This window comes from Natator depressus, chromosome 2, assembly GCF_965152275.1.
Source record: "Natator depressus isolate rNatDep1 chromosome 2, rNatDep2.hap1, whole genome shotgun sequence".
Classification (NCBI taxonomy): domain Eukaryota; kingdom Metazoa; phylum Chordata; order Testudines; family Cheloniidae; genus Natator; species Natator depressus.
This window is the reverse complement of record NC_134235.1, coordinates 115,398,845-115,413,037: the sequence shown is the minus strand read 5'-3', so window position 1 is coordinate 115,413,037 and position 14,193 is coordinate 115,398,845. Positions and strand designations below refer to the sequence as shown.

Here is a 14,193-nt window from a genome sequence, read left to right as displayed (position 1 = left end):
GACACTTTTATTCCAGAATAAGAGTACCTTTTCCCACTTTTAACTTAATCCACTTCAGGTCATATTCTGTTGTCCAATAGAAATAGCTATTCCTGTCAGTTTCCCCAAGATACAAGCTCTAAACCCAGCTCCTCAAAGGTATTTAGCACCTAAGTTCCCAAGAACTAGCTTCTTTTTAAATAGGGTTTCTTTGTCAGTTTCACCAGTAGTGCAAAAGTTTTCCCACAATTCTGTCTGGCAGAAACATCAAGGGGGGAAAAATCACTCAACGCTGGGAACACCTGAACTTACAACTGTAGGTGTATTTGTGAATTCTGTTAGGTTACAATATTTCCTAAGGACAGGTTTCAGAGTAGCAGCCGTGTTAGTCTGTATCCGCAAAAAGAAAAGGAGTACTTGTGGCACCTTAGAGACTAACAAATTTATTTGAGCATAAGACCAAAAGGTCTTCTCCCTCCCTACCATGCCAAGCTGCCTTCTTCATATTTTCCTCCTGAGATGAGGAGGCTTTAGAAAATATCTGAGATTTAAATCTTGTCTTAAACTCACCAGGTAACACCCTTCTGACAGCAAGGAGTAACAGCCCAATCTGTGCATTCCAAAACATCTTAAAGAAAGCTCTGGCACTTTGCTGCCTACCTCTCGGCTCTTACGGCTTTGTTCTAAGGAAAAGATTTTTTTCATTTTTATAGTGGGAAGAAAATCAAACTGAGGAAATATAGGTACTTTTGTAATATCAGCAGGTTTCTCCACAGAATTCTTTTAATGTCAGACCCCCTTTTGTCTTGAGCAAGAGGAGGTTACTTACCTGTAACTGGAGGTTCTTTGAAATGTGTGGTCCCATTTGGATTCCAAATGTAGGTGCGCAGGTGTGCCATGCGCCGGAGCTGGAAGGTTTTTATAGCCGTGCCCGTTGACCCACATGTCCATTGTACGTCCTCCTCGTGTTTGCAGCCAGAGCTATAATAGAATGTGAGAGTCGATGCCACTCCAGTATCCCTCTTACCACTAAGTAGTCTAGGCCAAAGCAGAGGGGATGGAGGGCGGGTATTGGAATCCAAATAGAGACCACACATCTCAAAGAACCTTCTGTTACAGGTAAGTGATCAGCATGGAGGTGGGTGTGAGGAAGTGTGGTCTGGAGTACAACACGGCCTATAACTGCATCTGCAGCTGCCGCCAAGACGATGGCTTAGTGAGACGTGAAAGTGTGAATGGAGCGCCATGCTGCATGGCAGATGTCTTGCCACAGAACCTCCGTGAGACAGGCAGATGTGGTTGCGAGCACTCACGTTAGAGTGTGCCGTGACTCCAGGAGGTGGGGGACATCGGTGTGCATGTAACATTCATGAATGCACCCTGAGATCCACTTGGAGATTTGCTGTCAGAGGGCTTGATCTTTGCATCCATCAGCAATGGTGATAGAGTGTTGGTGATACCCAAAAGGCACGGGTGCATTGTAGGTAGAGTGCCAGCGCATGTTGGATGTTGAGAGAATGCAGTGTTCTAGCCGCATGAGAGGTGTGGGTTTAGGATAGAAGACTGGGAGGTGAATGCACTGATTCAAGTGGAATTCTGATACCACCTTCAGGGAAAAATTGGGGTGCAGCCACAACAAAACTTTAATTTTTTGTGGAAGACAGTGTAAGGAGGGGGTAAGCCATTGTGGCCATAAGATTGCTGACCGTCTCGCCAAGGTAACCTTCATGGAGAGGTGGGAGAGAGAGCATGTAGTGAGGGGTTCGAAGGGCGGTTTTGTGAGGGTGGAGAGGACCAGATTACGGTCCCATGAAGGTGGGAGTTTGAGCAACCATTTAGGAAGTGTACAGTGGTAGGGTGTATGGACACAGAAACGGGGGGGAAAAGGGCAGTAAGCGCTGCCAGGTGGACCCGTATGGAACTGATGGTGAGGCCCAACATTTAAAGTTCAAGGAAGTAATCAAGGATGATGGGTATGGAGTTCATCTCCGGTGGGTAGCAATGGCAGTGCACCGATGAGGCAAAGCACTTCCATTGCTCCCAGTAGCAGGTGGTGGACACCCTCCTGCTTTGCATAAGTATATGGCACACCAGGGTCAAAAACGCCTTGTCTATCCCCAAGCTCCATCCAAAAACCAGGCCATGAGGTGGATAAGGCCTGGATTGGGATGTCAGAGCTGGTCCTGAGTGAGGAGATTCAGGCATACGCAGAGACGGAGTGGTGTGCGAGCAGAGAGGCGGAAGAGGTCTGTGAACCAATACTGACGAGGCCAGAATGGGGCTGCCAGGATCACCGTAACTCGGTTCTTGCGAATTTTGCATAGGACTTGCGGGAGGAGGGGAATTGGGGAGAAAGGCATAGTGGAGATCACCCATCCAGGGGAGGAGAAGGGCATCTCCCTGTGAGTCGGCGCCCAGGGCCCTCCCTGGAGCAATAAAGGGGCAGTTTGCGATTCTCCCTGGTCCCAAAGAGGTCCCAATGGGGGATGCCCCAGCTGCTGAAGAGCTGTTGGAGGGTTGCGTTGTGCAACTCCCGCTCATGGTTCACGTGAAGGGACCTGTTGAGCGTGTCTGCGAGAGAGTTTTGGGTGCCTGGGAGGTATGTGGCCTGGAGTGTGACTTGGTGTTTGACGCACAGTTCCACAGATGGATGGACTCCGCACAGAGGGAGGGAGACTTGGCTCTGCCCTGCTTGTTAATATAAACAACTGCTGTGATGTTGTGTGAGAGCACTTGAATGTGGCAGGACCATATGAGGGGGAGGAAGGCACGACATGTGAAATGGGCCACTCTCAGCTCCAAGATGTTGATATGCATCCCGGCTTCTCATGGTGTCCAGAGGCATTGAGCTCTGTGATGAGCCAAGTGGTCCCTCCCCAGCCCGTGAAGGAGGAGTCTGTAGTGATGGTGGTTTGGGGGGTAGGAGGAGAAAAAAGGGGAACCGGTCATGGAGGGGTCCGTCCACCATGTAAAGGAGACTAGGACCGTCTGGGAGAGTCGAACTCTGCTGTCAATATGGTCTCTATGTGGTCTGTAGATGGAGAGGAGTCACATCTGGAGGCACTGCATGTGGAGGTGGGCATGGGGCATTATCTAGGTGCAGGCCGCCATATGTCCCAGAAGGGAGAGAGAGTGGCAGATGGTGGTGTGGGTTTGGCAGCGTAAGTTCATGATTGAGAAATTGAGCATAGTGAAGTGGTCCTCTGGGAGCAAGGCATGTGCCACGATGCATTCCAGTCAGGCCCCAATAAGGTTGATCATCTGGGAAGGGACGAAGACTGACTTCTCCTTGATGATGCAAATACCAAGGGAGGTAGGATGCTACAATGAGGACTTGTTGGGAAAGTGCGACAAGGAGCTAGTCGTCTAGGTAAGGAAACATGGTGTAATCACGTGTGCAACTTTTGTGAAGACAAATGGAGTTGTCACTGTACTGAAGGGGAGAACTCAGAATTGGTAATGGTGATGTCTCACCATGAACCAAAGAAACTTCCAGTGGGCCAGGTGAATATCAGTGTGGAAATAGGCATCCTTCACATCGAGCGCTGCAAACGGGGCTCCCAGGTAGGGAGAGAGGATAATCAATGCAAGCATCACCATGCAGACCTTGGATTTCTCAGTGAATCTGTTGAGCAGTTTGGATCCCAGGGCAGCCGATAAGGCCCAAAGTAAGGGTCTCTGCCTATCAGCAGGCCCCATGGGTGAGTGGAGAGGAGCGGTGACCTCAGTAGAGAGTAGTGGGTCTAGGCAACCAGAGGTGTGGGGTGGCCCCGAGGGTCCAAGCGGCATTAGTTGAGCTGGTGGGATGGGCGGTAAACGCAATGGGGAGAGCACCGGCGTGGGCCCTGGTGGAGCCGACAGTACCGTTGGATTGTGTTTCTTTTTTGCCTTATCCTCAAGTCTGGGATCCTTTGGTGGTGGAGCGGCCAGGTCAATGCGCAACTTCTCACCCGACTTGGCACAGCTCAGGGAGGGAAGGCTGTGTCCTGGTCGGGGATCTGTTCTTGTGGCCATGGCTGTGCTTTTTCCCCTCGTGGCGGAGCTTCTCCGACAGTCACGGTACCAGTGGATCCGGTGCTTGAAGGAGTGCTGGTCACCGGTGATGGGGGGTACACCACTGGATCTGAATGCACACACGGGCACATGGCCTCCTCCATGAGGAACTTTCTGTGGTGAAGTTCTTAAGCCCCTTGCATTCAGGCCTAGAACACTTTGCAAATACTGCAATGGATGGGAAAATTGGCCTCTCTGAGGCACTACAAGCAGTGTTGCTGCTCGTCGCTCACCAAAATGAGCACGGGCACAATGTACAGTTCTTGAAGCCAGCCTGACAGGGCATAGTTAGTCCCTGTATTTGGGCGAGGGGGGAAGGTTGTTCCCCAAAGAGGGAGCCAACTACACTAACTCTACTAACTGCAAGGAAAAACAAACAATTTACAACTATATACAGGTAAAAGGGCAAAGATCACTCTCTCAGCGGAGCTAAGAGCATGGAGGAACAGGGGTTCCAACTCCAGCCATGTGGCAGTAGGAGGGAACTGGAGCAGCATTGACCCACACAGCCTATTATAGCCTCAGCTGCAAACACGAGGGGATGCATGATGCACGTGTGGGTCAATGGGCACTGCTACGAAAAACTTCTGGCTCCGGTTCATGGCACGCCTGCACGTCCGCATTTGCAATCCATATATGGACCATCACTCAAAGAAGAAGCAAGATTATATTTCTGTTTCATTGTTTCAAAACATTTGTGGTTTCAGACCATACAATGCCTGATCAAGCCTGTTTCCTTTTGTCTCCTCATGTTCATTTTTGTCTCCATCCTTTTTGGCCTGATTAAACAATAATATGTTGACTTTGTTTATGCTAGAGAAATTCAGCAATGCCAGTACTTTTGGAAGTGCTTGTTGTACTTGTACCACACCTTGGCAATAGTACACGAGGACAGCCAGCACCATTGCAGGGCTATTGTGAACAGAAAGCTGCCCCAATATAATGCTTTCATCCAGTACTCCTACCCCAGGCAGTCACACCTTTGAAAGTTTTGATGGTGGTGTTCTCTACTGTAGACAAGACTACTCAGGTTTTTCAAGTCTATCCCAGACCTTCTCACTTGGGAGTAATTCTTAAGTAAATCCAGAATCAGCGAGCTAAACAGAAAGGGCTGTTGTCCTGAGGTGTTTACATACTTGGGGGTTGCATGCTTTGTTGCACATATGAGGGGCTCCTTGCATCCCTCCATTTCTCCCCCATCCCCACAAGTTCTGTGTGTCATCCTCCCATTCCCCTCTATTTCAGGAACTCCCTACCACCCCTCCCTCATGCCAGGGGCTCTCTTTCCCCTTCCCCATAATATAGTCCCCCATTTTCCCTTCACAATTCTAACTTAGGTCTCAAAAATATGACAGATTTCAATGTAATAGTTGCTTGAAGGTGCTTCATGTTTGTGAGGTAATCAAGTTTGGAATAAACTTTGGATATGGGAAGAGAGAAAAATTTCACCAAATCCAAATTATGTGCAAAGTATTCTGTTACACTATAAACATAAACGTTTAAATGGCCGCTCTCACCCCAGGGCTCTCAAGATTTTTATTCCCTCTTCATTGCCATTTCCCTGGGATTGATTGCATGCTTCTGTCTTACCCAGATGGCACTTACGCTACACATTTGAACTCCACAATTCCACATGTTAACCCATGCATTATCCAAGCCTTTGATGCCATTGGGCGCTGAAATAAACTGATGTTGTTCTGGGTGGCTAAAGGAAGATGAGTTTGCTTATCCTTAAGGCATTTAGACCTCTGAGGATCATGATGAACATGGAAGATCAAGGGATGAAGCGGGGAAGGTTTTAAAGATCTGTGATTGATAACAGGGCTGAAGTTATTGATGGATCTTTTCCCACTTGTTTCCAAAAAGCAGATTTGTTTTTTTCAGGGAAGGCTCCCCTTCCTCTCTGTTTTAAGATAAATCTGAGAATGCTCCCTGAGCATACTCAGTAATGTTCTACTACCAGTGATGTCAATTGCCACACACAACCACCCCTTAAGGACCACATAGAGCTGTGGGAGGTCTGCAGATACCCAGTGGTTGTGTTCTGCAGAGGGTGAGGGAGTAGAGCAAGTTCTTGAAATGTTGTTTACAGCTAGTTGCTGTGGAGACTATTTATTACTGAGTGCTGAGCAGCTGATACATTTTGCTGCTAAAATGTGTAGTGATGGAGTGTTCGTTTCTTTTCAGGAATTTTGTGAATACTTTTATTCAGTTTAAGAAGCCCATCATTGTAGCAGTAAATGGCCCAGCCATTGGACTTGGAGCATCTATATTATCTCTCTGTGATGTGGTTTGGGCTAATGAGAAGGCTTGGTTTCAGACACCGTACACTACTTTTGGACAGAGTCCAGATGGATGTTCATCCCTCACATTTCCTAGGATAATGGGCCTGGCTTCTGTAAGTAACTTTAATAAAAATAAATAATCAGCTTTCTGCCCCATTAGTGTTTTATCTACAGTGATCCTGTCATGTTTTCATTGGTGCGTGGATTGTAATTGTTTTATGAAATAAAACATGAGAAATAAATATATTTTTAGCTTATCTATTCTGACTAGACTGTGACGAGGCCTCCATGGGTATACAAAAGAAGAGCGAGAGGGAGCATGGGCTAATTATAACCCTTCTCCTTGTGCAAGGTTAACTGGCTGTAGTGGCAGAGGTCTCCCCAAAAGGGAAGGAGAAGGGAAAACTGGGCCACAAACATGCTTCCTCTCCCTCCATATTAGCCAGCAGATCTGGGCCAGAACATGAGGGATTGAATGCTGCATCCTTTAAAGGCATAAGGCAGAAAGTACTCTGTTCCCCCAGTGCTCCTAAAGGCATAATGCCTAAGTCAAGCACAACCATACTGGAGTATTGCATTTCTAGCTGCCACCTATAGTTGCTTACTTCCCACAATCTTACCTTAACATGTAAGATATATCCATTTATTTTAAATTGCGTGGGTTTTTTCTCTTTGTCATGCATGAGTAGCCTTGTCAAACTTTCCTAAAATGCACATATCAGTTGAAATGGCTTTGTTTAATATTAACATATTAATATCCTGATATTTTATTTCTCTCAAGTGTTCCAAGAAGACACTTTTGTTTGTCACTCCTAAGTGTTATGCCAGGGAAGTGTGTAGTCTGTAGGATCAGTAGGTTAAAAACATGTTCCCATATCATGTGACTGCTGAAACTGCATTTACATACAGCTTAAAAAAAAAAATCAAGTACAGGGACAATGTTTAAAAAAAGCTGAAACAAGCCACAGTTATCTGCATTATTTTTCATTTTGCTTCATACTACTGTGCATTTTATTTCAAAATATATACGCATCCTTCTGAGCACCATTTGATGTTAGACTTGCAGCCTAAGCCAGTATGAAATTGACTAGCAGCTCCATGAAGCAAGTGCCTAGGGCTGCCTGCATTTTTTTTCTAGAACCCTCCCCCCGCCACACACATACACAGGCACTTACTGATTGATTTAAAAGGAACTTTAATTTTTTTTTTTTACTAGTGTAATTAAAGTTTGAATAGATTTCATAACTAATTAAGAGACCTCATTGTGAGATAGCTGGATATAGTTCTTTAATAGAAAAATGTAAATGTGTTAGATTAATAATTTTTTCATACTCGTGTCTACTCTAAGTGAGCAGTCATTTCTTTCCATTTGTATTTGGTTTCTAGCTTTGAGAAACTTTGTGACTGATCATTTTTTAGAAAGTTTGGGTTTAGATTGCATAAAGCCTGCTCTTTTCATGTTCCTTGGGGAATGTACTGATTTTTCTACTTGTAGCAAAAACTATTCTTAAATCAGCTGGTTCTGGCTAACCAGAGATTGAATACTGGACTAGATGGTCTGAGCCAGTATAGCAATTCCTATATTACTGTATTTTTTTTTAAAATAACCACGTTCTAGAACATATTGTCCCCTAGGATCATGTTTATAACTTGTCAGGAGAGGGGATCATGTGCTAATTGGATTTTTTAAAAATAAGGACAAAATGGAGAGAGGAATTGGAACAGAATGAGTAGGAAACAGAGGAATGAAGGAACAGTGTGTCTACGTGGCAAAAAAGCCCCATGGCAGCGAATCTCAGAGCCCAGCACTACAGCCTTGGGCTTGCGCTATGGTGCTAAAAATAGCCATGTAGCCATTTGGGCTTGGGCTCTGAATCTTGGGGAGAAAGGGGCTTTCAGAGTCTGAGCCTGAATGTCTAGAGTTATCCTTAGCACCATAGCTTGAACCTGAGTCTAGAGCCCTGGGCTCAGACTCACTGCTATTTTGTTTTGTTGCTCTGTGTGGATGTACCCAAAAGAGAACTTACCACTCAGCGGGTTAGTGAAACATATTGTGTTGTTACTTTTTACATTTTATTCTATTTCTGTGGGAAATGGCCAAGAGCGCTGTCCGTTTTCAGAGCAGAAATACAGGTGGTGTTTGCAGAATGTTGTTGACAGCAGGACTCTGGTCAAATTGCTGTTAACTTTTTGGCATGTATTGGAGCTAGATCAAGAGCTAAGTGCCAGCTCATAGCAGAACTCATTCCCCTTCAAAACCTGTCAAACCATAACACTACTGCGTGCTTACTTCAAGTTGGAGAGGCTCTGCTGTTTTGTAGCTTGTAAATGAGATTTAACATGACCAAAACATTTTTCATTACAGTTCTTTATACTATTTCTTGTTGAAAGAGCTCAGCCAGATCTATCAGGTTCCAAAAGAATAAAAAGTGACTCTGGCATTCATACACTCCCACAGATGATAAATAATTAGACACATTACATTTATAAACTCCCAAGTAGATTTGTAATTACAAAAAGTAAACTCAGTGTTGGTTCAGAAGTTCTTCACTTTGTACTTTCTCGCAAAAGATACTTCCTTTTCCTGATGTGTTCACTTGACATCAAGTGCTATAAGATAAGAATGTTGCATCATGGACTATATAACTCTATGTAGCTACAGTTTTGTCACTTTACAGCCATCACAAATATACTTTCCAATTTTGCAGACAGGTTCACAAACTTTTTACACAAGGTGGATTTATAGGTGGATGTACCCAACACTTTCTCTTTTTGTACATGATTCATAGCTTCCTTTCTGCAACTTGAGATGGAAATCTGTTTACAGTGTCTTCCTTTGGATCTGCAAATACAGCGAAACTATTCTATGAAACCTTTCAACACATGGTGTAGTCTGTGTGTCTAGTGGACTGGGCATCAGTAACTTTATTTGTTAGCAATAGAACTCAGATCTTTTATTTCACTGTATCATTGTCATTTAATCACTCTGGGCCTTAAGTTTCCCCATCTGTAAAATGGGGATAGTGATTTGTAAGTTATTTAAGATCCTTAGATGAAAGTCTTAAGATAAGCAGTTGAATAATGCTTGGCACTTAAGAAATGCTAAATCTGTCCGATCCGTCTCATATTTCTTCTCAGTATTCCATGAGCTCTGATACAATGGTCTTGTCATTGAGTAATGTTTCAGTTGCAAATAAATGTACTCAATAGCCTTGTGATTTCCTTTAATGGAGAAAGTAGCAACTCAGTATTAAAGAAGGACTATCAATGCAGCACCTACTAAGAATGGACTAGAATGTTAAAAGATAGAAATAGTTATGCTTAAAATTAAGTGTTTGCAGGATCAGGGACTAACAGCGCAAATACTACATTTTACCTTATTAGCATAGGTGTATTTAACATTAGAAAATAATACACATTATTTATAATAGTGCACTAATTCCTCCTCCTCCTGTACTCCAATATATTTTCTCATTCCATGCCTAAAATCCATTTGATAAAAATACTATTTAAAACTAGGCCTCAAGGGTTCAGAAAAAACAGAAGCTCTATCCACCTACTCTCAAAACAGCTGTTTTTAAATTAAGTATTAAAACAACATCTGTATGAGGTTAATAGAAAGGAGGAAATACTATGAACTGGATCAAAAGCTCATTCAAGTTGCTGGAAAAACTCCTACTGAATTCAGTTGACTTTGGGATTAGGCCCTGTAAGAATATCACAATTTAAGTATTTAAAGTCTCCGTGGTAACTTTTTAAAGCTGCAAAATTTGTTGCTGCATGACTTAAATGTGCTTTCTTCCAACACAGAAAATGAGTCAACTGAATGGTGATCTGTGGAGGAATGTTACTGTTTGTTAGTGCTGCAGAAGTAAAAATTAAACCACTAAAACTAATCAAACACAGGAGATGCATCAAACTGCCACTTGTAATCATTTCCATCTGTTTTTCAGATTTTTTTAACTGTTGCTATCTAATTACGATTTATTGTTAGTATGAATTAAAAGTAGCACTCAAGTGAATTACATCTTAACCATTCATGAATGAAAAGTGTGACTTTTCTCAAGTATTTATCTGGTGATTTCTTATTTAATCACAGACCCATCTCTGATTAACTACTGAGTTATGATAGCTGGCAACACAACTATTTTACATCTATTTTCTTTTTTCTATATTACTGATGTATTTGGATTAACACTGGAGAGCTACAGTACAACCAAGCATCCCAACTAGTGCAGGCATTTTATTAACATTTTCTTTTAAACTTTTCTTTTGTCATTACATTTCATATCAGAAATAACTTTTTATCCCCTCAGGCAAATGAAATGTTGTTCAGTGGAAGGAAGTTGACTGCGCAGGAAGCTTGTGCAAAAGGATTGGTATCTCAAGTGTTTTGGCCGGGAACATTCACACAGGAAGTAATGGTTCGAATTAAGGAACTTGTCACATGTAATTCAGTTGTAAGTTTCATTTTATTTTCTTCCATTTTATAAATAGATTAATAATGAACTACATCATTCACTCATCTTTCTAGAAACAATTCGCAAGGAGTACTTGAGATAAATTATGTAGATTGGAGCACAGAGTTTTAATACCACATTCCAATATTCTCATTAAAGAATAAAGAGGTCAAGGAGAGAGAAACCTCTCAAATTATCACAGGCTGAATAGATTCTAGGATTAAGAACACAAGGCAAAATCTAAGTTATTAACTCCACGTAGAAAGAGAATAATACTAGCTAATTCCAAATTAAAAATTGAAATAGCTGCCATAAGAACTGAGCAGAAATACAGAAATTAATGGCAGGTGTATTTGAGGGCGGGGGTAGGGGGGGAGAGGAAGAGAAGAGTCTTTGCTTTAACACCACACTGTGGCTAACTCCTCTGTGTTTAACAGTAGCAATAGTGTTGTCAATAAAATCTGTCAAAAAACAAACTACACTGAAGTTTCCAAATTTGGATGGAAAATAATCCATGATTTTTCCTTCATCTCAACAGCTGGCTATAAATACTAATAAAACCAGGGTGGGGGAGGAGAATTTTTTAACCATCTTTAAGTACTAACAGTCTCAGTCCCTTAATTGCATACCTGCTCAAAGTAGCTTTTGGGGTCAGCACTTCATTTGCCCTAGAAAGAAAGAACAGACTCCACCACTTTCACATCAAAGACCCACTTACACAATGTAACTTAAATATTTACAACATTTTATCACATATCAAAAGACTATTCTAAATATACCTGTACATAAGAATCACGAGTATAAAATTCTTGACATTCCATTAAATTAGGTTAAACTCACAGAGATACACGTAGTAAGAAGATACAGAAGCCTTCCTGCTCCTGTACACAGGTGACAGTTTCACACCTGTCAGCTGGAGTTTTACCAAAATATAAAGTATATTTTAAACTCCTAGATCGTCACAATCTTCACAACAAATCAACATCAGTTTCTGCTCTTATGAAGTCTTTGTTTTCGGAGAAGGACGGATGAATAGTCTAAAAATCATCAACTTTAGCATTTAAAAGCAGCCTATGGAATTTGAATTAAAAATAAACAAAGCTGTTTTTTAGATTTAAGGTCTACCAGGTTATAATTCGGACAATCCTGGAAAACACAGTGTTGTGATCAGAATTTACCAAGTTGTTATAATGACTTCTATCCCTTTTAATACCAGCTACAAAGTCTTATTTTTATGGTAACAGGATAATCTTGAAACCCTTCAAGTTTTTCATTTATTTGGTTCATACTCAAATATTTCCACTTTGATCTGGCAGAGAATGAAGAAGCTCCCGTATTACTTTATGGAAAAGTAACTGCTCGATGTGGGACATATTGTCCCCTAGATTCATGTGCATAATTTCTCTTAGCAATATTGGGATTTGCCCACATGTAGGAATAGGTGACTATTCCACTTTACTAACCAACATTTAGCACACAGATTACTAATATCATTTGTGGTTTTTGTGCTACAGGTGCTTGAAGAATCCAAAGCTTTAGTCCGTAATATCATGAAGGTGGACTTAGAACAAGCAAATGACAAGGAGTGTGAAGCTTTAAAGAAAATCTGGGGCTCTGCACAAGGGATGGACTCTATGTTAAAATACCTGCAAAGGAAAATCGATGAGTTCTGATGAGATGTGCACTGACACTGGAGTTGTATTTACCTGGACATCTGGGGCATAAAAATGCCCCAATTTTATTTTGTTACTAAGTCACCCATAGCTCAAAGCTTGGGGATGGGATTGGAAAGACCCTCACACTTATTGTCAAGGGGTTGTAAAGTACTGTATCTTAAAAAAGAAACGAACAAAAAAACTCTCCCTATATAGATATATATATAGATATATATATCTTTATATACACAAACTAAAAATTATAATGGAGTGCACTACCAAACATCTCTTTGAGGCTCTAGTTTTTGTTATCATTGGCTAGTACTGTATCAGAAAGAATGGGGGTGGGGGGGAAGAGTGAATTGTGTTGTATTATTTTCTGTGTGGCAGGGAAGTCTGAATAATGCTTTCCCCCTTCACTAAAATACAGAATTGAAACGGGTATTAGCCAGCCCCTATTTTCACAGCCCAACAAGTGGCTTAAGATAAGGCATTGTCTTGATCTCAGAAGAAGGTTGAAATACCTCAACTAATGAATGGAATAGTCTAAATTTTTTTTGTTTGAGAATAAAACCCTATAATGAAAGATTTAATTAGATAAATATCCCAAAAAGAGTGTGCTCAGGAGCTATGCTAAGAAAACACTCAACCCCTTTTTTGCGGGGGGAACATGTCTAATGCTTACCTAGATAGCATAAAGAAACCACTGTCTCTTGGGGGGGAAAAAGCTTGTTTTGCAGTATTAGTGAATCACTGAATATCTTATGTATATGAATATCCTAAGTTATAAGTTAGTTTTAGTGTTCTTTAAATAGTTTGATTTTTTTTTTAATAACTACATAAGTGCTTCTGTTGCTGGGTGAGAATACTACTTTATACACAGTATGGTTTTTTCTATTTGCTGGATTAATTGATGTATTACACCAAAAATGCATTTTAGGTTCACTTAGAATATATTTTATTTAAATAAGTTAAAATTCTTTTGGCACACTATTACATACAAAAACTCCTTTTATAAAAAAAAAACTACCTTATATTAGATGTTTAATGTTCTTTGTCAATGCTTTTTTATTATTTTAAATATACACTATATATACACAATATGGTGTAAAAGAGTGCCCTGTGTAAATAGACCTATTTTGCATTCCTTGCAGGACTGGTTACTGATTCCTGACTGCAGATATCTACTATTACTAGGGTATCTGTGCTTGCAATCTTATTGAATGTATTATGAAGAATGAAAAATCAAACCTTATTTTTGTACAGTTTTGAAGTTTATACTTGGAACTGACCACCTCCCTTCCTGGTGGAGAGCTGTACACTATGTAAATTGCTTTTACCTTGGATTGGTACAGTATTTTTGCATCTGTGGGACCTACTTTTGTTCTAGTAGTTTGAACTATATATAAACTGTACAATCTGTAAAGTTTTTATAGAATAAATATTCAGCTGTGAAAATTGGTTAAAATAAAACTAATATTTCTTAACACATTTTAAATGGGTTTCTCTCTGTCCTCTTTTTCAAATATAAGCTTCCAAGATAAAGGAATCTCCCATCTTTAACAAACCCTATAAGTGATGGTATTACAGCAATGAAAGTTTAATGCTTTAATCTATTACAGTTTCCCCACACTGTCAAGTGGAACGTGGAGTCTCTGCTGTAAACCATTCTGTTAGAATAGCTTCATGTATTCTGTTTTCCCTCTGTCTCCAGAAGACTAATCTGTTTATGGTTGGGTCTCCTCCCGGGCATTTCAAAAG

At 41.3% G+C, this 14,193-nt stretch overlaps 1 protein-coding gene across 1 annotated transcript in view; it reads left to right on the top strand.

Annotated features, from left to right (window-relative positions):
* The window catches only part of CDYL (chromodomain Y like), a 202,068-nt gene extending 188,187 nt beyond the window's left edge, over positions 1–13,881 (top strand). Inside the window, exons 5-7 of the mRNA XM_074944924.1 lie at positions 6,220–6,430; positions 10,634–10,777; positions 12,292–13,881. Of these exons, the coding sequence (XP_074801025.1) occupies positions 6,220–6,430; positions 10,634–10,777; positions 12,292–12,450 (514 nt within the window). The 3' untranslated portion in view covers positions 12,451–13,881. The remainder of the gene's footprint in view (positions 1–6,219; positions 6,431–10,633; positions 10,778–12,291) is intronic.
* Positions 13,882–14,193: the final 312 nt, after the last annotated feature.